The 24,205-nt window shown below is 41.1% G+C and overlaps 1 protein-coding gene across 17 annotated transcripts in view; it reads left to right on the top strand.

The window, feature by feature from the left end:
• Positions 1–24,205, top strand: part of PDE4DIP (phosphodiesterase 4D interacting protein) — a 213,658-nt gene that overhangs the window by 79,860 nt on the left and 109,593 nt on the right. For all 17 annotated transcript variants that reach the window (XM_082368435.1, XM_082368438.1, XM_082368421.1 and 14 more), the window contains 3 exons: positions 18,873–18,949; positions 22,190–22,313; positions 22,449–22,624. In XM_082368435.1, the coding sequence (XP_082224561.1) occupies positions 18,873–18,949; positions 22,190–22,313; positions 22,449–22,624 (377 nt within the window). The remainder of the gene's footprint in view (positions 1–18,872; positions 18,950–22,189; positions 22,314–22,448; positions 22,625–24,205) is intronic.

Here is a 24,205-nt window from a genome sequence, read left to right as displayed (position 1 = left end):
GATATACAGAATAGTTGCAAAAGTAGAGAGTTCCTATGTACCATTCACTCAGCTTTCCCTAATGAGTAAAACCTTTATTTTAAAGATAAAGAGACGGAGATCCAGAGTGGTAAAGTAACTTGCCTAAGGTCACACCGCGAATTAATGGTCATGCTGAAACTAGAATCCAGGAGGCCTTGCTTCCTTTCCAGACACTTGCAGTGACTTCCTGGGTCTTCAAAAAAAGTTCAAGGAATTTATATGCTTGTCAGAAGTTTAGACTTTCTTCTTCTTTGTATTGATAATCCTGGGCTAAAATAGAGTAAACACAGCAGAAGCTAGAGTACTTCACAGATAAATGATTCTGTACCCTGTGCCTGCTGCCAAATATTTAGTTCCTCAGCCTACATACCCCTTCCCTAGGAGTTTCATCATTATATGTTTCCAAAAGCCATGGGGATCTTTTTTTTGTGGGGGGGAGGGGGTGGCTGGGGGGGGGGTTTCTTCCTCCTCTGGCCTTTGCCATCTCATCTAAGCAAGTTCAACTTCCCAGAAAAATGAGGCTGTGTTATACATGGAGAAGGTACAGAGCAGGGGGCTGGTGCAAACTGGAAAGGGGCCCACCCTATCATGTTAAGTAGCAGCTAATCCACCCACACACCAAAAGACAGTGATCTGACTTGGTACATGCCGTTCTGTGGGGAGCTAAGTGACAGTCAGGTGGCTTTCTGCCAAGCAACTTGAGAACAGACTTTGGGCCGCCCTGGGCAGTTATCATCCCTGTTATTTGGAAACTTGGCTCAAAGAGGTTGGGAGTGAATGAAAGGCACCGACTGCCTTGTCATGCCAGCTTTTTACCTCCCAACCTCACATAAGGCCCCACCGGCGTGCCGGAGGAAGCCGCCTCTATATACACAGAGAGCCTTAGCCCACATGGAGGCTTGAGGAGGAAGCCCTCCTCTGAGGCCCCTGGATGGACAGAGGCTGCCAGCATGCAGGCCGTGACCCAGAGCTGCAAAAGGAGAGTCTGGGCCCTGGCTGAGGGCCAGAAGTAAGCAAATCCTTCCAGGTCACTTTTTCTTGGTAGGTTTCAGAGCTTCTTTCTGAGGCCACAGAGGTGACTGCCCCTCCTAGAAATACTCCATCAGACCTCCCCCCACAAATCCAGATTCTCTCTAGTCAAGCTGAGTGTGTGCTCAGTACAAGCATAAACCTTGTCCTGCCTACCTAACACAACTCAGTTGATGACATGGTGTGTTGTCATCACTCTGCTGCAAAGTCAGGAGCTCCTGAGTCCAGAGCTGGATCCTAGGGTCTTCCTGGCACAGAAATCAGATGACGGTAGTAGACCTCTGGGTCTCAGAGGAGAAGGTCCTTTAGAGGTGGGGAGCAGTCTCCATCTGAAGTCTTGTTCTTTCTCTCCGATCGCTTCCAGGCTTGTGGGATTATGGAGAAGCCCGGGTTGCTGCCAAACCATTTGAAGCCTCAGAGAACTCAGAGTCAGGAGGGTCGTAACTGGTCCCTGCCAGTCTCTACAAAGCTGGGGGTGAGAGCAGAGAGGTCCCTTCAGCTGTGGAAAGCTTCGTTGTGTCGGGCCGCATCAGGGGGCTTGCCTGAATTGCTGCAGGTAGAGGGTGGTGATGTCAATTAGAACCAGAACTCCGCCTCAGGCCTTCTCTACCCTCCTTTGGCCCTCAGTGCTAACTTCCTAATTTCTCTCTCCCCTCTTTCCTCTCCTGTTCTCCCTACTTCTTCGAGGTGTCAAAGTATGTCACCGGTGCCTAAGGGTCTTGATATAAGATGGAGGGCAATTAATGGTCATGAGGAAAATAGCCTGAGGACTCCTTCTCTATCTATTTCTAGGCTACTTATCTCCAGGAGAGGTTTCTAGGCCCAGGTCTTGTCCCACCTTTTGGTATCAGTATTCTGTCCTTCTTTGTCTCGTATCCTCTCTCCTCTATTCCCAAATTTGTGCATACACATGGAGAATATATGCTAAATGCTTCACATTTAAACCCTATGGAGGAGGGGATCCATTTAGTGTTTACTACGTGCCAGGCACTGTGCTATGCATTTTACATGTATTTAATCCCAACCACGTAATAACCCTATGAAGTTGGTTGTCCCCATTTTTCACAGGACCAGATTTGCCATTAATAGCCTCAGGGTGTATACCTGGTATCCTAGCAGCTACATGGCCTAATTCTTCAGTTAATAAGCAAGATCTTGGCACATTCTTTAGGAACTAAAGTTAGTCACTGTTCAAATGCAAATGATGTTTTTTAGTGAATAACTCTACATTGCGTTAAGGTCAGACTAAAAAGAAAAGAAGGAGCTCTAGTAAAATGATATCCATTTTCAGGGTGGTTTTTACCAAGATTGTGGCAGGAAGAGGTGGCATTGTCTCATTGATGTATCTGCCCTAAAAGGTGGCATTGACCTTATTTTTACTTGTGAAACAGGTGCAATTGCCTTGTGGAATGTGATAGAAACCAGGCTGTCCTTATCCCCGTACATTGCCCTGTCAGACTAGTGCTGTCTGGTGTAGAACTCCAGAAATTCAGAGGAAATTGAGAAATATTCAAACTTAAAAATTAGAACTTAAAGATTAGCAAATGAGGCTAATGAGAAAAGGGCGGTGGAATTGGGATTTTTAATTTGGGGAAGAACAAACTCAGAGGTGACCTAATAATAAATTTTAGAAGTCTCAGTATGTGACAGACAGTGATTAGCTATGCTCTGTCTCTGCAAGAATAAAAATAGGTTGATCCTAGTTGAAATCTAAGCATTAGGCCTCATTCATTTAAAAATATTTATTGAATATTCAATAACACCTACTATGTTATATTCGTAGTCCCTACTATATTCATTCACCTACTATATTGATAGTACCTACTATGTTCCAGGTGCTATTGGAGGTGGTTATAATAATAATATAAATGAACAAAAAAGATGAGCATTCCTACCCTCATGAAATTTATATTCTATTATGAGGGGGCAGACAATAAATAAATATTAAATAACATATGTAGAATGTTGGCAAGTGATAAGTCCTAATGGGGAAAAAAATAGTAGAGTAGGGTAAGGGGGTCAAAAAGTATAAGAATGGAGGGCAGGTTGCAGCATTCAAGAGTGGTCAGGGGAGGCTACATTTAGAAAGTGGTTTTTAAAACACATTATCTCACAGTTTACATGAGTCAGCAGTCCAGGCACAGCTTAGCTGAGTTCTCTGCTTAGAGTTTTACTAGGCTACAACCAAAGTAATGGCCAGGCTGAATTCTTATCTGGAGGCTTGACTGGGGATGAATCTGCTTCTGAGCTCGCTTGAGTTGTTGGCAGAATTTATTTCCTTGTAGGACTAAGGGCCCAGACTTCTTGCTGAATGTTGGCTAGAGACTGCCCATAGTTCTTTGAAGCCACCTACTGTTCCTTGCCATGTGGACTTTCCCCACACATTCACGTCATCAAGGCAGCAAGGAGAAGCTCTAGAGCAAGTCAGCTAGTAAGATATTCTTAATACTTAACATAGTCACAGGAATGACAGTACATCACCTTTGCCATATACTATTGGTTGGAAGCCAGTTACACATCCTGCTGTACTCAAGGTGGGGATTACACAAAGACATGAACACTGGAAGGCAGAGATCATGGGGAGCCCTGTTAGAGACTGTCCACCACATGATTTTCCTGTATCTTTTTGTAACTTTATTATACAGATATGAGATGGGAAGGGAAGTCAATAAACATGAGAATGACCAGTGGATGGAGGAAGATTTGTTCATGGGTTTACCGTCACAGAATTTATAGCCTGTAAGGCTGACCTGAGGCAATGAAGCCATCCCAGATTGGTGGTCTCTATGCTGAGCTCCTTACTCACCCTTTGTACTTGGCTGTTTGTGTTGCCATTTCCTTTGCTGTTTCTGTTTTCCTCTCTCTCTTTTTTTTTTTTTTTTGTTTAAATTAACTGTATTAAGTGTACAGTTTGATGAATTTTAACAAATATATATATCTACCTATGCAATAGCCACCCCACAATTGAGATATAAAACACTTCCATCACCCAAAAAAGTTGCTGTGTGTCCCACTGGTGCCAGTCCTTTTACATCTCTGACTGCTGGAAACCATTGATCTGCTTTCAGTCTATAGTTTCATTCTGTCTATTCTAGAATTTCATATAAATGGAATCAGGGAGTATAGATTCTGGTGATAGGCTTCTTTTGCTTAGCACAATGATTTTGAAGTCATCTACGTTGTTTGTATCAGTAGTTTACTCTTTTTTATTGCTGAGTAGTATTCCATTGTATGAATAGAATGCAATTTGTTTATCCATTCACCTGTTGATGAACATATGGATTGTGTCCTGTGATTGGCTATTATGACTAAAGGTGCTGTGCATATTCATGTACAAGTCTTTGTTGTATTTCTCTTGGATACATACCCAGTAGTAGAATTGTTAGGTCATATAATAATCATGTATTTCAATTTATAAGATACTACCAAACTGTTTTCCAGAGTGGCTATGCAATAGAAAATAGTTTTTAAGCAACAACCTAAAGGAGATGAGGAAGTTAGCCAAACAGATAACTGGGAGGAGCCCATTCCAGGTAGAGAAAGAGCAGGAGAGCCATGGAGGCTGAAACAGCATGAGAATGGGCGAGGATGTTGGGAGATGAGACCCCAGAGGTAATGGAGATGGTGCACATCAGATAGGCCCTGGTAGATAATTTTAAAGACTTCAGCATTTACTCTGAGTGACAAGATGACACTCAGCCAGTGACAGTCCTATCTGACTTTTGAAAGATTGTTGTAGTTACAGTATTGAGAATAGCCTATAGAAAGGCAAGGGTAGAAGCCAGAAGGGCTATTAGGAAGCCATTGCAGTTGTCCACATAAGAGATGGTGATCAGACTAAGGTAACAGCAGTTAATGTGGGGAGAAGTGGTGAAGGTAACACCAACAAGATCGCTGATGGATTGGATATGGAATGTGAGAGAAAGAAAGAAATCAATGACGTCATCAGGGGTTTTGGCCTAAGCAACTGGAAGGATGGAGTTGCCATAATTGAGATAGGGAAGGGTATGTATAGAGCAGGTTTGAGGGTGGAGAGTAGGAGTTCAGTTTTGGACATTTTATGTTTCAGATATTTGTTGGACATTTCCAGTGGCAATATCATGTAAGTGGTTGAGTGTATAAATCTGAAGTTTTGGAGAAAGGGTTGGGCTGGAGATATAAATTTGGGAGTCATCAGCATATAGATAGTATTTAAAATCATGAGACTGGACTTCCCTGGTGGCGCAGTAGTTAAGAATCCACCTGCCAAATAGAGACACAGATGTAGAGAACAAACGTATGGACACCAAGGGGGGAAGCGGCGGGGGGGTGGTGGTGGGATGAATTGGGAGGTTGGGATTGACATGTATACACTAATATGTATAAAATGGATGACTAATAAGAACCTGCTGTATAAAAAAATAGATAAAATTCAAAAATTCAAAAAGTAAATAAAAAAAAAAAAAAAGAATCCACCTGCCAATGCAGGGGACACGGGTTCGAGCCCTGGTCTGGGAAGATCCCACATGCTGCGAAGCAACTAAGCCCATGCACCACAACTACTGAGCCCACGCTCTAGAGCCTGCAAGCCACAACTACTGAGTCCGTGCTCCACAACTACTGAAGCCCAGGTGCCTAGAACCCATGCTCTGCTACAAGAGAAGCCACCGCAATGAGAAGCCCATGCACCACAACGAAGAGTAGTCTCCGCTCGCTGCAACTAGAGAAAGCCCATGCACAGCAAAGAAGACCCAATGCAGCCAAAAAAAAAAAAAAAGCCATGAGACTGTACAGATCACCAAGGGAGTTAGTCCTACCAAGGTGGAAGATAAAAGGACCAAAGACTAAGCCCTGGGTCACTCTAACATTAATAGTTTGGGGAAAGGAGGAAGAACCAGCAAAGGAGATGGAGAAGATATAACCAGTGAAGTGGGAAGAAAACCAAGAGAATCTGGATTCTGGAAGCCAAGTAAAGAAAACATACAATGGAAGAGAGAGGGATCAACCTTGTGAAATGCTGCTGATTGCTCAAGTATATGATGACTAAGAATTGACCTTTGGATTTGACAACATGAATGTCATTAGTGATCTTGATTAGAGTAGTTTTGGTAGTGGTAGAGGCAAAAGTCTGATTGCAGTAGGTTTAACAAAAAATGGGAGGAGAGGAATTGGACTGATTACGTTGAGGAGTTTTGTTGCAAAGGAGAGCAAAGAAATGGAACAGTAACTGGTAAAGGTAAGGAGTCCATAGAAGACTTTTTAAAAGATAGATAAATAATAGTATGCTTGTGTACCAGTAGAATTTTCCAGTAGAAAGTGAAATATTGATTAGGGAGACTTTCTGGATGCTACTTTTGAGAAGTAGAGAGAATGGGACCTAATGCCTAAGTGGAAGGTTTGGCTTTAGATGGGAGCATGGATAGTTATCTGTGGTCACACACGGAAAGACAGTTTGTGAGCACAGATGCTAGTAGATGATGGATAGATATGGTGGTAGGAAACTGTAGGGGTTTTCTTCTAGTTACTTCAGTATTCTTAATGAAGTAGGAAGCAAGCTTTATTCTCTCACTATGTTTTTTTTCTTTTTCTCACTATGTATTTTCAAATATATTCCTAGAGTGAGTCAGTCTCCCTCATGTGTGCTAATTCCTGCTGACACATCCTTGTTCATGCCTGGAATACCTGTATCCTTTTTCTCTGCTTATTCCAAACCCTACTCAGGTTTCAAAGTCCAACTTAGATTCTACCTGCTCAGGTGGGCCTTTCATCATAACCACTCCCTGAAACCATCTTTTACGCTCTGTGCTCTTCCAGCAGTTATAGTTCAGACAGATTATTTGGCACATGTTTAATCCCTGGCTGGCAATTATCTTTCCAATGTGTACCTTGCTTATTTCTCCTTCTAGATTATAAGCACTTTGTGGGTTGGATTGATCTCAAACTTACTCTATTGCCTTTAACATTCTCTTCAACATTGTTGAGCCCATAATAGAAACTCAGAAAGTTGGTGTTGATTGATTGCAAACACCCTGGAAGTTGCAGGTGAGGCTCATCTGTACATGTGAAAGAGGAGGCCACTTTTCCATCCTTTGATGTCCCCTCCACCTGAGAGCCCACAAGCTGGCTTTGGAGCACTGCAGGTGAACCTCCAACTCTTCCTGGAACGAAGAAGTCTCTCCAAGAGAAGGGTTAGCAGAAGTAGGAAGCAAACGACTTGAGAAAAGAAACAGTATAGGAAGAGGAAATTCTTGACAGTGAGAATGGTTTAAAGAGGGTTGTGTTTTTATTTTTAACAGCACCCATTCATTGGATAAATAATCATCTTCCATGTGTGGGCACTTCTGTGTATGGGCACTGTGCTAGCAATAGGGATGCAATGGTAAGGAGATAGAGGGGGTCCCTGCCCTCCTGACACTTGCAGTTTAGTGTCTGAACATAGTTTGAGTAGATACTGTGACCTGACTTCTTCAGTGTGGTGCCTATCACCCCCTAGATAATTTTGCTTCACTTATAATTAGCTAGAGTCACTTCTGTATTTTGTTGGTTGATGAATACCATAACCCCATAAAACTCTTACAGGTGCTCTTAGACCATGGGGTTAATTGTGATGCAGGTCAGGACACGTCTTCATGTAGTGTACTTAAAACTAGTACATCTTTTTTCTAACATTTTGTAGAACAGCACTGTCCAACAGAAATTTAATGTAAGCCACAGGTGTAATCCATCTATCTATCTACACCGGGTCTTAGTTGAGGCACGTGGGATCTTAGTTGTGGCATGCGGGGTCTAGTTCCCTGGAGCAAGGAGTCTTAATCGCCGGACCACCAGGGAAGTCCCCACAGATGTAATTTAAAATTTTATAGTGACCACATTAAAAGAAAGGTATATTAATGTTAATAACGTGTTTAAAATATCATTTCAACATGAAATCAACATTAAAAAAATCATTAGGATTTTATGTTCTTTTGTTGCGGCTAGTCTTTTCCATTCAGTGTGTATTAGGTCTTTGAAATCCTTACAGCACATCTCATTTTGGACTAGTCATACCTTAAGGGTTCAATAGCTTCGTGTGGCTCGCGGCTGCCATCCTGAATGGCACAACTTAAGAGTCTACAGTCTAAGTGCTGCCCCTGGTCTCAAGCACAGGTATAATTTCAGAGGAGTTGCCTGATCATAGGACCTGGCTTCAGGACACAGATAGGCTTCCAAGGGAGGAGTGACTGCCAGGTGTTGGAACTTAGCTTCCATTTTGTAGTGTAAGTTTCAATGCAAGAAAAACTGTCCTGGACGTTGCAGAATACCAATGAGTGGCTTTATTCATTTTGGAGGGTAGATCAAAGCAAGTGTCGATCCAGAATGGAGAGCTGAATTTGGGGATAAATGTCAGATCATGTTAGATGCCACAGATAATTTAAAAATGTTTAGATGGCCTTAGGTTTCCTATGTACCAATTTATCTGTAGAAAAATTAATATAATTTTTATACTTTATAACTCCTAATTCTGTGCCTGCTACCCAAAGGGAAGTTAAGGAAAGCACAGGATGGTTCCCCTGAACTCCAGTTTCTAAATAGCTGAGGGAAACAAATCATTCTGAGCATCCCTTTTATAGCCCCTTCAGTGGGGCCGGGTTCCTGTCTCCACACAAGGTGTCCTGGGATTGTAGGGGCTCCAGCCTCACCCCTGACTTTCACAAGAGGCCTGCATTTTTCTAAATTAAGCCCAGCCAGTCCTATTTATGAACAGAGAGGCTCCAGCCAAGTGAGAGAGATTCGTCCTGCTGAGGAATGTGCTGGGGACAGGGAGAGAATCACTGAGATCACTGGTATTTATATGGATGTTTTCTCACTTGCCAGCTCAGTTGAGCCAGATCAACAGAGGCTTTTGGGACTCGACCAAGATTTTAACAGAGTGACTAATAAGGGTTTAAGCTGATCATTGTGAACACCAAGGCAGTGCGTATATTGGGACCTCTGAGCTCAGAGTGTAAATAAAAAATGTCCCAGACAACTCATATTTTTCCCCATATTTTTAAATGGACTTTATTTTTTAGGGTAGTTTTAGGTTTGCAGCAAAATTGAACAGAAGGTACAGAAAATTCTCGTATGTCCCCTGCCCCCCTCCCAAATCACAGCCTCCCCCACCATCAAAACCCAAAGCTTTTAGTTAATCGTTTTATCTTTTTTTTTTTTAATTTTATTTATTTATTTATTTATGGCTGTATTGGGTCTTCGTTTCTGTGCGAGGGCTTTCTCCAGTTGTGGCAAGCGGGGGCCACTCTTCATCGCGGTGCGCGGGCCTCTCACTATCGTGGCCTCTCTTGTTGCGGAGCACAGGCTCCAGACGCGCAGGCTCAGCAGTTGTGGCTCACGGGCCCAGTCGCTCCGCGGCATGTGGGATCCTCCCAGACCAGGGCTCGAACCCGTGTCCCTTGCATTGGCAGGCAGATTCTCAACCGCTGCGCCAGCAGGGAAGCCCTCGTTTTATCATTTAACCTCATTTTAATCTATCTTTCTTGGGTTCCTAAACTCAAGGTTGACCAGAAATACCGATCTCTGCTTATGATTCACACATCTTACTACCTTTGGGGAACTAATGTTTATTGAACACCTACTATATGTCAGGTATTTTCATTTACATCCTTTCATTTAATTTTCACAGTATCCTTGAAAGGTAGTGATTGTAAACACCTGAAGGAACTACAACTTAGGTTAAGTGACTTACTTCTAGAAAATAGAGGATGAACTATGTGGAACTGTGAAAAATGGTTGAATATCTGCACTTTCATATGATTCAACCTAACAGAATGTGATAGTAAGTATTTGAACCCAGACCAGTTTAGTTCTAAAGTCTATACTCTTCACCATACTGCTGCCCTAAGTACAAGATTCTTTATTTTCCCTTGGCAGCTTTGTAGTTTCAGATTTATATTCCTCCTGCCTTAAAAGATTAGAACCAGGGAGCTGAGAGGAAGGGCAACCCAAGGTATAACACATGTTGAGTTGGGTCTAGGAATGTTTCTTTGGAGGCTAAAGCCTGGAGTTATAGGATGGACTTGCATTGATTTATGCATCTGCTACTATTTATATCTGCCACCTGTGTGTATTTCCATGCAGCTATTTGATTCTGGGTCTCTTTTGTTTATCACATTCTACTATAATTATCTGCTTAATTGCCCCCATAGGCTGTAAATTCCCTGAGGACTGTGATTGTGTCTGCCTTGCTCTTTTTAATACTTATTAGAGTGCCTTACACATCCAAAGGAGATGCTCAATAAATATTTGATTTAAAAAAAGTTAATAAATAAATGCTACCGTCTCACAAGTTAGCTACCTGTCTTCTGCCCAGTGAGTACCCTTTCTGTCTGTCTCTGCCTCTCTCTCACACACACACGTGAGCCCTGGCTGTGTCTGTCCAAATACCTGGCCACCTTAGAACTCATCCACAGCCTCAGTGCTTACTCAGAGGTGGGTGTCTGTGTTTGTCTGATCAAGGTAAACTGAGCTGGGAAGGAATTGGTATTGTTTTCAGGCCTCTACTAAGGACTAACGTGGTTTGGGCTTGAAAGAGTGACCTGAACAGAGTAGTTCTGCCATCCGGATGTAGATCCTGGTACTTTGTATTGTACAAACTGAAACTTTCCACTTGGTTATTTTCCATTTCTTTGGGGAGCTGGACACTAAAGTAGTCTCTGACAGGAGAATGCCTGGCCTTGTAGTCTTCTGCTTACTGAGGCTGGGGACACTGCCCTGCTATCCTTTCCCTGGCAATGAACTATTCTTGTCACATGTTGGGGCAACCTATGTGTCTAATTTGGGGCTTAATTGCACTAGTGGATGACAATGAACCTGGAATCTGTAGAAAGGCAGGGGTTGCACCTCTGAATAAGGTCTTTCCTCCACCTGAGGGTCTGAGGACTTTTATGATTTGCATTTGAACACCTTCTGGCTAGGTGTCTTACATCAACAGAGAAGATGAGCAATGCAGGTGGTATAAGAATTCTTAGGGGCAAGAGGGAGAGGCTGTGATTCAAATTAATTGACTGTATAAAAACATAAAGCTCTGGGAGTGACTAGTCTAAGGTCACACAGTTAATGACAGAGCCAAATAGACCCTACTCTCTAAGGTCTTATTTTTGCTTTAAAACTAGGTGAATGAAAAGAAATCTCATCTACAAAACAACTCACTTGGAAGCTACTAAAATGTGTTTCTAGGGATTATATAGCAACCAAACCCTTGCCCCTTGTTCAGGACAGATAGAAGAACCCCTTATGAAAATATTCAGAACTTCACCCTGTTTTATAGAGCTAATGCTTTGCCCCAGTGGTTTCAGAGAAGTCTGGAAAAGAAATTCACTGTGAACAAAAATATTTCTCAACTACACTTTTCCTAGAAGGGATATGGTTCTAAAAAGAAAAGAAAACATTTTAAAATAAAACCCATCCACTAGAGTGACTTTTCACTTTGGGTTAATAATCAGGAATTATAAGAGGATCTCCTCACAAGAGTTTGAGACTCTTCCTCCTATTAAACTATTTCTTTTTGAATTCCTTTAGTCTACAGAATTGATTCAGAGTAAGATCTGGCCATATTTATTTTTGTCCCAAGTAAAAACTCTTCCATGATAACTAACAAGGACCTACTGTATAGCACAGGGAACTCTGCTCAATGTTATATGGCAGCCTGGGTGGGAGGGGAGTTTGGGGGAGAGTGGAGACATATATATGTATGGCTGAGTCCCTTTGATATGCACCTGATACTATTATAACCTTGTTAATCAGCTATACTCCAATATAAAAGGAAAAGTTAAAAAAAAAAAAAAAACTCTTCCATGGAAGGCCTGCTTTTCTCTGGCTTGTTTCGTACTGTCTTACAAAGGTGCAGTACCCACTTCCTTCACTCACTGACCCTAATTCACGTCTTATCACACTGAAAAGCACTTTGGTTCTGGCAAGCTTTAATCTCCAGTGCATAGTTACTTGCTGATGTTATCAATGAATGTATACTGGTATGCTGTCAAGGTTTTTTATTTTTTTTGAGTACTCTTCCCCCAGCAGCAAACTCTGAGGTATAAAGTAAGACATAATCCTTGTCGTCAAAAGTGCTTGAAGATCAGTTGAAACACAAACACGCACACGAAGTTAAATACCAAAACAAAAATGTAAGTTAGCAATTCAAGACAGATGGTAAAGTGTTTATTCCATAAACATATATGGAGAGCTAATGAGGGCAAAGTACTTTTCCAGATATTAAAACCTAGAAGGGAAGCCAGACATTTTAAATAACTAATCAAAGCAGAGTGAGTTGAGTGCTATACTAGAGATAGGTGTCAGATGACTGAATCCTGGTTTACTCAGGACAGTCCTGATTTTGCCAGTTGTCCTGGTATAATTGTGATAGTGCCTCTTTTCACTTTCAGAAGAGTCCCAGTATGGATGCTAAATTATAGTCATCTTAGTTGTAAACAGTGGAAGTGAAGAGAAATAAATTATTAAGTTCTGACTAGGGGATTAGGGAAGGTTTCCTGGAAGGGGGAGTGGGGGGTGTTTGAACTGAACCCTAATGAAGAACAGTTTTAGAAAGAAAAGAGGGACTTCCCTGGTGGCGTAGTGGTTAAGAATCCGCCTGCCAATGCAGGGGACATGGGTTCGATCCCTCGTCCGGGAGGATCCCACGTACTGCAGAGCAACTAAGCCCATGCGCCACAACTACTGAGCCTGTGCTCTAGAGCCCGCAAGCCAGAACTACTGAGCCCTCGTGCCACAACTACTGAAGCCAATTAGAGAAAGCCTGCGCACAGCAACGAAGACCCAACGCAGCTAAAAAAATAATAATAATAATAAAAAGAAAGAAGAGAGAAGGCATCACAGGCGTCACAGGCTAAGAGCAACGCAGGCAAAGCCTTGGTGACATCCAAGGGCACATACATGATTGATTTCTCAGTCAGCAGAAGCCCTTAGTTTAGAGGTGAAGAGGGTGGCCCCACCAAAGGCCAGCGGTGTCTTGGAAACTATCTTGCCATAAACTACTATCACCCAGAACTCTGGTTTTCAGAAAAGATAGCCACTGGATAATGACTGATGTCATCGCGATGCAGTGTCAGACCAGAAGGGTGCAGTTCCAGCTGGGTAAAGTGAGCAGGGAGGGGAGGGAGAAGAAGAGGGAGTGTGAGGCAATGTGAGAGTTGAAGGAGACTGGAAGAGGGTAGGAGGTGAAGTGAGAGAATTGTGATTTTATTAGCTCCGACTGCCCAGTTAAAGAAGTCGCAGATTCCTCTCTAAAAGAATCTTGTTTGTAGTTTATTTCTGCAGATCTTCCTTCCTCCCTATGACCCAGTTGTATTCTGAGTCCCCCAGGTTTAAGAGGCAGGTTTATTTCCTTTATCCCTCAGTATTGGGGTATGGACTCAGCACCACTGTTTTGTAAGTCTGGTGGCTGAAAGGAGCTGCTCTAGGGAGCCAAACGTTCTTTGCTATCTGTGACCATAGTGTAGGGAATTCCAGAGGTGAAAAGGAAAAAATTTAAAAAGAATGTGGATATCTACCTTTTTGTGATGAAAATGCCCTTTCTAACTTTTCATTAGGAAATTTTTCAAAAGTAGACAAAGATAAAGAGAACAGTGCCTCCCATGTACCTGTCCGGAGTACTGGGGACCTGTGTACCTGTCACCCAGCTTCAACAGTTACCAACATTCTGCTGTCTCTGTCCTCCCTGCTCCTCACAGCAACTCTCAGACACCACAGAACTGCATCTGGACAGACGTCAGAATGCACCGCTAACCAATAAGGTCTTTGTTTTTAACCATAACCACAATACCATTATCGTACCCAAAAACTTAAAGATAATTTCTTTTTTTAAATGTAATAATAGTCTTTTTTTTATTTTAAAAAATTTTTATTTCATATTGGAGTATAGTTAATTTACAATGTTGTGTTAGTGTCAGGTGTACAGCAAAGTTATTTAGTCATACGTATACATATTCTTTTCCCATATAGGTTATTACGGAGTATTGAGTAGAGTTCCCTGTGCTATACAGTAGGTCCTTGTTGATTATCTATTTTATATATAGTAGTGTGTATATGTTAATCCCATTTCTATCATTTTTTAGATTCCACATATAAGTGATATCATATGATATTTGTCTTTGACTACTTAGTATGATAATCTCTAGGTCCATCCATGTTGCTGCAAATGGCATTATTTCATTCTTTTTAATGGCTAAATAATATTCCATTGTATATATGTACCACATCTTTATCCAGTCCTGTGTTGATGGACATTTAGGTTGCTTCCATGTCTTGGTTATTGTAAATAGTGCTGCTGTGAACAATGGGGTGCGTGTTTCTTTTTGAAGTATGGTTTTCTCCAGATATATGCCCAGGAGTGGGGTTGCTGGATCATATGGTAGCTCTATTTTTTGTTTTTTAAGGAACCTCCATACTGTTCTCCATAGTGGCTGTATCAATTTAAGATAATTTCTTAACACCATCTAATGCTTGGTCCGTGCTCACCTTTCTCTCTAAAATGTCCATTTTAAGGTCTGGAGATCTTAATTAGTAACTCTGAGTCTCAGAGTAGACTAGGCCCAAGAGAAGAATGGCCCTTTTATGGGGGAGGATGAAAGGTAGGAGAGGAGGCTGGAATTCTTAGCTGTATTTGGAATTCTACTGGTGACTTGAGTTGCCCTGCGGCAAGTTATTTTTCCTTTTCCTGCCTCAGATTTAGCAACCTTTTATCTTCAATGGGTTAATAATATACCTCTTAGGGAATATTCACGATTTAAAACAGAGAAGGTCTTTTAAAGGCTTCAGATAAAAAGTTTTTCTGTACAATCACACAGCATTAGCCAATCCCTTTTTTCTTCAACAAACATATTGTCATTCCACTCTGCCTAGGTGTATCTGTTCCTGTCGGTTGGTTGGTTCACTCATTCAGTGCATTTACTACACACGAAGTTGCAAAACACTGAGGGCCTCAAGTTAGTCACAGCTGCTAGATATTTGAGTCAGGCATTGTGCTGGGTACTAACGTTATTTCATTTACCCCTCACTACACCGCTCAAGGTAATTTTTGTAACCCCTTTTTATTGATGAGGAAATTATGTTCTAAGAGGTTAAATAACTTACACAAAAAAGGTCATCCAGTTAGTAAGTGGCAGAAACGGATTTCTGCCTTTCTAGGTCTGCTGTCCTGAAACCCATGTCCCAACATCGCAAAGCCAAAAGGCACAAGCTGACAACCAGCACACCTGGCTAGTTCCACCACACCGTCATTTTTCTCTGTCCCAAGGGAATCTGTAATTCAAAAGTGTAAAAGCGCAGGTAGAAAGACATAGCATTATTTGGTGTGTCAATATTGAAGTACAAAAGGAATGATAGTTATGAAAAATCAGAGGCATAAGAAATGGCTTTTAATGGGGGAAATTGGTGGAGTGTGACGGCAGATAAGGCCGGATAGGTAAGTTGAGGTCAAATTTTGAGTAGACTCCATTCTCAAGCTGAGTAGTGTAAAATTTAATTGCTATGCAATTAAAAACCAAGAGAAGCTTTCTGAGTAAAGGGAGTAAACTAATCAGAGATATGCTTTAGGAAAAATTTAAATGGTAGAGAGACTGAGGTTGGGGAGATCAGTTTTGAGACTATTCACTCTGATCCCAGTGATAAGGAAGGAGTACCTCATAGGGTGGTAACCATGGGTGCTGGAGAGGAGGGGCGAGATTGGAAAGAGATTTTGAAATACCCAGTGCTAACTTCTGTTGAGATGCTTGAAGGCAATGTATAGTTTTGCTCTTTAGTTCAGATATAATAATGATGTTCCCTAGGTGCTGGACACTGCTCTAACTGCCTGTGTGATATGCAATATGTAATCATTGTTATCATTTAATTATAACCATTATAACTTCCTAGGGCTTTTTGAAACATTTTTTATAATTTAATTGAAATAAAATTCACATACCAATACAGCCCACTCATTTAAAGTGTACAATGTACACATCAGTGTTTCTAGAATATTCACAGAGTTGTGCAAATATCATAGCAATCAGTTTTAGAACATTTTCATCACTCCACAAAGAAACCCCCAACCCATTAACCATCACTTCCCAATTCCCCTATCCCCCCAGCCCTAGTCAACCACCTATCTACTTTGTTTCTCTGGATTTGCCTATTCTGGACACTTCATATAAATGGAATCATACAATGTGTGGTTTCTGTGACTGACTTCTTTTACTTATCATAATGTTTTCAAGGTTCAGCCATGTTGTAGCATCTATCATTCCTTTTTATGGCCAAATAACATTCCATTTTGTTTATCTGTTTATTAATCCATGGATGAAATTTTAAAAATTATTCTAGGATTTTTCTGTATCAGATATCTGTGCTTGAAATAAGTGAGCTACTGAATGGACTGTAGAGAAATTTCTAGCTTAATACCATATTTCCTTACCTACAGTGACCTTCTCTACCCTTGTATATCTTACACATTAAACCTTCCCTGGGTTAGGCTGTATCCTAAACTTCCTCATCAGTGATCACCTTTAGCATTTTAAATCCATACCTCAGAATTTTGCTCCTCTCAACTGGACTGCAGGCATACTGAGTATAAGAAACAAGTGTCAGACATCTTCATTATTCCCCACAAGACCTGATAAGTCCCTTTCCACATTAAGAGTGCTGTTAACAGTGGAGGAGAGGGGTCTGCAAGAGTCAGAGCAGACCCTTTAACACTCCCTGGCTGTGACCACACTTCTTTAATTTAAACTTCTCCCTCTCCCATTCCTAGAAGTGTCTTGTGGAATACTGGTGGAACACAGTATGCAAACTATTGACCTAGTTAATATAATGGGTAATAATGCTTCTAATCTAATGATGAAAGGACTGATACATTTTGCATTAAGATCTTTTTTTTTTCTTAAGGTGGTCAGGCAAAACCGTTTCTCTTTTGATTTTTAAAAAAGCAGTTTTGTTTTGTTTCGCTTTTTTTACGATTCCTGGTGTCACAGCTTCTGCTGGGGCAAAATTTTGAAAATCTCTATTTTTAAAGGGGATAGGCACATTGTGGATTATATGAGCAGTAGATCAATTTACAGAGTTAAAATTGAAGCCTTGGAAAAAAATTTTTTTTCTATTTCCTTCATGTTGTATTTATATGGGATGATGGAGGTTCACTAAACTTATGGTCATCATTTCATGATGTACGTAAGTCAAATCATTATGCTGAACACTTTAAACTTATACAGTGCTGTATGTCAGTTATATCCCAATAAAACTGGAAGGGGGGAAAAAGTTATGGCATGTTAAATAAAAGGATAGAGTCTTAAAAAAAAAAAAAAGAATCCTTGGAAAGGAATCAGGTCATTGGTTACTGGTTTCTTTTAACCCAATTCTATATTGAACTTTGCAGTACATACCAGGGTGGAAATCAATTCAGGAGAATCCTGTATTTAACATGGATTGGCGTTAAGACTGTTCAAGTGATGTGTCCTGAAACAAAACAAGCTACCAACACAGAGAAAATCTGATTAAACACAATTAATCTATAAACTCATTGTTAGCCCAGTCCTCTAGTTCTAGGTACTAATATCATAATGAAAGTTTATTGTATTTCTTATCATTTAAGTTCAGCTTCATCATTGAAACTTTTCCTTGGGTTAGGTAGGTGGATATTCTTCTGGAGAGTAGAAGTAGAGAAAGGTGCTCCCCCACCACCCCCACCCCCCCGCCAGCCACCCTCTCTTGAGTATATGCATTTCCTTGGATATCTTGACAAAGAGCTGATAAGATTTGGTGATATGATAAGCAACTGCAGTTAATTTTGGATCCACTTCAGCTATTTTTGGAATTTAACAATTTATATATTTACTAACGGAGAATGAAGAAACGTGATTAACTATGCAGTGATTTTTCTGCAGAAAGAGGGTACAGAGGGTTAGAATTTAATGCTGTAAATTGGAATGTACTTGCATTTCCATGTGGTAGATTTCGTAATGCCCATGAAATTACCTTGATCCACCAGAATAATTGATCATGAGATTTAGGATCTAACCTTGTGGGATGAAACTGTTTTAGCAGTTCTCTGTGAGACTTGTAAACTTTATTGTCTATTTGCTTGAATAGACATAGTGCTAAAGCCTAGAGAAGGAACTATATTTTTTCTCTTTTCTCTTTTTTTTTCTTTCTGTCCTTTTCATTTCTCTTTTCTACTTACGTAGAAGAATAAAGCTAACGTGAAGAATGTTCAGATCAGATTGCCTAGGATATCCCACCTTTGGTGTAATAATTTTCTTTCCTTTCTATGACATATGATTAATGTAATATGTGATTATGACTGAGAACTTCAGCTATCCTAGTCAGGGAGGGAAAACTGTTGTTCTTATAAGTAATAACAGTGAACACTTAAAAAAATTGAACTGTAGTTGCTTTACAATATTGCATAAGTTTCAGGTATAAAGTGATTCAGGTGTGTGTGTGTGTGTGTGTATATATATATATATATATATATATATATATATATTCTTTTTCAGATTCTTTTCCATTACAGGTTATTACAAGATATTGAATATAGTTCCCTGTGCTATACAGTAAATCCTTGTTGTTTATCTATTTTATATACAGTGGTGTGTATTTGTTAATCCCATACTCAATTTTTCTCTCCCTGCCCGCCCCCCCCACCTTTCCCCTCTGGTAACCATAAGTTTTCTACGTCTGTGAGTCTGTTTCTGTTTTGTAAATAATTTCATTTGTATCATATTTTAGTGTCTACATAAAAGTGATATAATATTTGTCTTTCTCTGTCTGATAGAGGGTCTGTGGCAGTTAATGACGATTAATGCCTGTGTACTTTTCAGAACATCGAGTTGAAGGTTGAAGTAGAGAGCCTGAAACGAGAACTCCAGGACAAGAAACAGCATCTGGATAAAACATGGTGAGTTGCAGTTTGAACTAGTTGAGCTCTTGGTCCTTTCCAGTCTGGCTCATTAACTGAGAGCAATAGAATTCCTTAACCTTAACTCTGGCATTTGAATGCTGCATCCAATTCAGAAACTGAAACAATGTGCTTTTCTTTCCTTGGGCGCCAATAAGTCTGAGAGATGTTGACATAGATTGGTAAATTCATCAGACCTAAGTTTATAAACTTCCCAGTCAGTAATCTACTGGTAACATCCAGGGCTGACATAGAGTTTGGCGGAAATGGGCACTCTCATATAGTGCTGATGAGAGTGTGAATTGTGATAACATTTTTGGAATGGGTACTACCTATCAAAATAAAATGTTAACACTTCCCTTGATCAAATAATTCCTAAAAGGAATCTATTCCTTATAAATAAAAGCAAGAGTATGAAAGGATAAATGTATAAGGATATTAACTGCATCATTATTTGTAATGGCAAAAAAAAACTAGAAACAACTATACATCAATAGGGCAACGGTTGAAAACATTTTGATATAAACATACTGTGGAATATTATGTAGTCATTAAAACGAATGAGTTAGCTCTATATTATTGTCCTGGTGGGAAGTCCCTGATAGACTAAGTAAGGGGGAAAAGTGCTGAGTGATATTTAGAGTATAAGCCCCTTTGTGTAAAGACAATCTATGTGTACATGTGTTTGCTTGAATATGAATAGAAAAAAAACTGCAGGGTTACATACCAAACTCTTTAACATTGCCTGTGTCAGAGGAGTGAGAGTGGAGTTTGTGATGGGGAGAAGACTTGAATTTTTTTTCTTCATACCGTCTGTATTGTTAGGATGGTTACTTTTATAATTTACAGTTTTTATAATTAAAAAACCCTTAGTTTTTTTTTTTCTTTTTAAAATTTATTTATTTATTTTTGGCTGTGTTGGGTCTTAGTTTCTGTGCGAGGGCTTTCTCTAGTTGCGGCAAGTGGGGGCCACTCTTCATCGCGGTGCGCGGGCCTCCCACTATCGCGGCCTCTCTTGCTGCGGAGCACAGGCTCCAGACGCGCAGGCTCAGTAGTTGTGGCTCACGGGCCTAGTTGCTCCGCGGCATGTGGGATCTTCCCAGACCGGGGCTCGAACCCGTGTCCCCTGCATTGGCAGGCAGATTCTCACCCACTGCGCCACCAGGGAAGCCCCAACCCTTAGTTTTAAATGACAAGTACTATTGAAATTGTTACTAAAAATAATTTTCAGATTATATCCTAGAATCAGTATACATTCAATATGATCTGGCGTTCCTTCTATCTCCACAGTATTTCTTTTTTCTTTTTTTTAAATCTTCCTGATTATCCTTCTTTTTTTTTTTTATTAATTTATTTATTTTTGGCTGTGTTGGGTCTTAGTTTCTGTGCGAGGGCCCTCTCCAGTTACGGCAAGCGGGGGCCACTCCTCACCGCGATGCGCGGGCCTCTCACCGCCGCGGCCTCTCCCATTGCAGAGCACAGGCTCCAGACGCGCAGGCTCAGGAGTTGTGGCCCACGGGCTCTAGAGCGCAGGCTCAGTAATTGTGGCTCACGGGCCCAGCTGCTCCGCGGCATGTGGGATCCTCCCAGACCAGGGCTCGAACCTGTGTCCCCTGCACCGGCAGGCAGACTCTCAACCACTGCACCACCCGGGAAGCCCCTCCACAGTATTTCTTGATGCTTAGAATGATAGTCCAGCAGTATCAGAATACTCAAACCAGACTCAACTATACACAGTATGCTGGAATTACTCAATACTTACTAAGGCATTAAGTGAACTAATAGATTTTAGGAAAACTTATAATAACAGTTGAGTTACAAGTTTTCAGATTTGTGTAGTGCTTTTAAAAAAAAATTATGTCATTTCAGCTTTTAATTAGGAGGCATTATCCTATTTTTAGCAATGAGAAAACTAAGGTACAGAGTGTTAAAGTCTTCTCAAATGAGTGGCAGAGCCCACATCTGGCATCAAGTCCAAGGCTCTTCTGACTTCACAACAGCTGTAGCCTATTAAATCAGGCATTCCTGGCTGACTTACTCAGAAAATGTATAACTTCCAATCTCAAGACATTGTAGTTAGCTGTTGTCTATTGCATTTATCAAGGAATATGGAGTCAAAGTTGATGATTCCTGAGGTCTATTTAAGGGTCTTAGGTTATTCTCTTGACTTGTGTCCCTTGTACAACAAAGACCCTTCTACCGCCAAAAGGCTGCATAATGACATGGGAACTCAAGATAAATATAGTCTCTGGGACAGTGCTGAGTAGTGTCCACTATCGACCAAGGAATTCTATAATCTTTAGGGAAGTTCCATTTGGTCACCGTGGACACAACCTTCTGGGCCAAATATTAAAATACTACTGGGCTTGGATAGAGCAACTTTGATTTATCATGAGCCTATGAAGGTTCAATATTGTTCTCTGCCCTGAGAACAAGAAGATTGTCCATGGTTCTCAACAAATGGCTTAAAACAAGAATAAAACCAAACCGGAATTAAGATCATTCAGCACCTGATACTGCCCCCAAATTTCTAATCCTCAGACATCCAAAGGCAGCTGTTGTTAGCTATAAATAAGCTGGTGACACCTTACCCGCTTCATGCTAGCGCCTGGGCATTCATTCCTAAGGACATCAGAAAAGCAAAGCTGGGCCAGAACCCTGAGCTTCCATAGATTAAACGTCTGCTTTCTGCATGGGACTGTGGGAAAACTGGATAGAACTCTGGGTAGGTAGCCCAGATTCAGGACAGTCTATGGGTTACTGGCTGTAAAGGAGAAAAGCATTTCTGTGGCTGTCCAAATGGATATTCTATTTCAGCAACCTAAATGGAAGGAACACTCTGAATTCAAATAGCAAGACAGGCAAGGAACTAGCAAAGCACTCTGGGAGAGCAGTCTTAATGGGAAAGTCTGGGGACAGATGATGGTGAACTTGGATGCTGAGTTCTAAACCATTTGATGACTACCTGCCTTTCAAATGCAAGATCCTTCTCTTGAAGCTATAGCAGTAATGAAGCCTCTAGGGAGTCAGGTATAGTCTGATTGACAAGCAACACAAATTAGAGTTCCTAAAAGATTACCTGAAAAGTTGGAAAGAGCAGTTCCACAAATAATTGCAGAGGAAAAAAATACTCCATTTTTATTTTCATCAATGGGACTCTGAATTACTGAAACAGCCTTAATGGGTCCACTTGCTAAATTATATGACTGGCTCTGACTGGCTAATGCTCTGTGGTTTTAGCACTGATGTGGAAAATCTCAACAGCCATAATGAAGCTGAGCTCCGGCGCCAGTTTGAGGAGAGACAGCAGGAGACGGAGCATGTTTACGAGCTCCTGGAGAATAAGATCCAGCTTCTGCAGGAGGTGAGTATCCACGGCTAAGGGTCCCCTTTTACCTCTTTTCCGACTGCTCTGCCTCCCGGCATTCACCTTTTCCCTCCCTAAAGTACCTATGTTTGCAGCCTTTCAGGTTTTGTTCTTTTCTCGTTCTTTTTGCAGGAATCCAGGCTAGCAAAAAATGAAGCCGCACGGATGGCGGCTCTGGTGGAAGCAGAGAAAGAGTGTAACCTGGAGCTCTCAGAGAAACTGAAGGGAGTCACCAAGGACAGGGAAGATGTACCAGGAAACCGGGTCAAGCCCAACCAATACACTGAGGCCCTGGCCCAAAGGGACAAGTAGGTGCTTTTGGTGCTCTATTTGCCATTTGTCTTTTGCCTGTTCTCGAGCCTGTGTGAGTATATAGCAGCTGCACTGTTCCCTTTGAAGGATTTATGGTGGACCTTCACCATTACCAAGACTTTATGGTTCCCACAAGTAAAGAAATCTCTTTTTAGGGCTGCATCTTTAATAGTATCCATTAACAGAACTGAGTAGTTGGCAATCAGGAGACTTAGGTAGGTATAAGTAGAACAATGGTCAAATGGTAGCAAACAAGAGACATGGATTCACTTATTCACATTTACTGAGCACCAGCTATATGCCAGACACTGGGCTAAGCACTCAGGTTACAGAGATGAAAGACCCACTTCCTGTCATCAAGACACACGTTACACAATTTTAATAAGTTCTCTGATAGAAGTAACATGGGATGCTCTGGGGTGTATAGAATTGTCATCTATTCCAGACTAAAAGAGCAAGGTGCCATTGAAAGTGTCCTGAAGGAGGTGAAATCTGAGGTGAGTTTTGATGAGTGAATAGGAGTTAGAAGAAAGAGTGTAGGAGGTGAGTGGGGAGGGGGATTGTCCTGTACAGGAGGAAACACCATTGAGGGGAGATACAGGGAAGGGCATATTTCAAGACGTGTAATTAGTGCTATGTAACCAGAGCAGAGGGTCTGGGGAAGACTAATGAGAGATAAGCTGTATTGGGAATAGGGGGTCTGATTGTGCTGGCTTTTTTATATAGTAAGGAACTTGAATTTTCTCATAAAGTAAGTGGGCATTTGTTGAGGCCACCACTGTGTCTTGGTTACTGCAGCAACTTCCTAACTGTTCTCTTTACTTCTGGTTCTACCCTCTGCATTCCATCCCAATCTAACAATTCAGAGCAGTTTTGAAGTGGGAAATTCAACAATATGAAATTGACAAATAATTTAGCCTCCTCAATGCATGATACTATGGTGGCATAAAAAGCCTTAAGTGGTTTTTAACTGAATAGGTGAAAAACACACAAGGTACGCACAGTGATCAGTGTGATCTTTTTGAGACACAAATCTGATCATATTATTGCACAGCCATTTAGAAAGTTCTCCAACATCTTTAGGAGATAAAATCTGTTCTTAGTGTGGCCATCAAAGCCTGTTATGATCTGACCCCTGATTTCCCCCAGACTCATCCCCTACCGTGACCCCCTTCATGTATCACTGGTGCCAGACTAGTAATAATAATGACGACTAAGGTTTGTTGGGCTCTTACTGTACAGCTGAGCTGAGTACTTTACATTCTTGTTTAATTCTCCCATAAAATTTAATTCTCTCATAAAGTTAACAATCCCATGAGATAGGGATTATTATACTTTATAAATGAAGAAGTTGGCATTTAGAGAGTTATGTAACATGGCTTCAGGCATTGCTGGAATCAAAACCCTAAAGGCACAGCGCCTCCAGAAGCATACTGTGCTACGTCAGGTCCCCAGAATTTTGCTCATGCGCTTCCTTCTGTGGGAAACGTATGTTTTCCCTTCCTGGTGAATTCCTAATTCGTTCTTCAGAACTCACTAAGGCATCAATGGTTACTTCTGTGAAGGCTTTTGTGACA

This window comes from Balaenoptera borealis (genome assembly GCF_965194805.1).
Source record: "Balaenoptera borealis genome assembly, chromosome: 1".
Taxonomy (NCBI): domain Eukaryota; kingdom Metazoa; phylum Chordata; class Mammalia; order Artiodactyla; family Balaenopteridae; genus Balaenoptera; species Balaenoptera borealis.
Note: the sequence above shows the minus strand (reverse complement) of the source record. Positions and strands in the feature narration are given on the sequence as shown.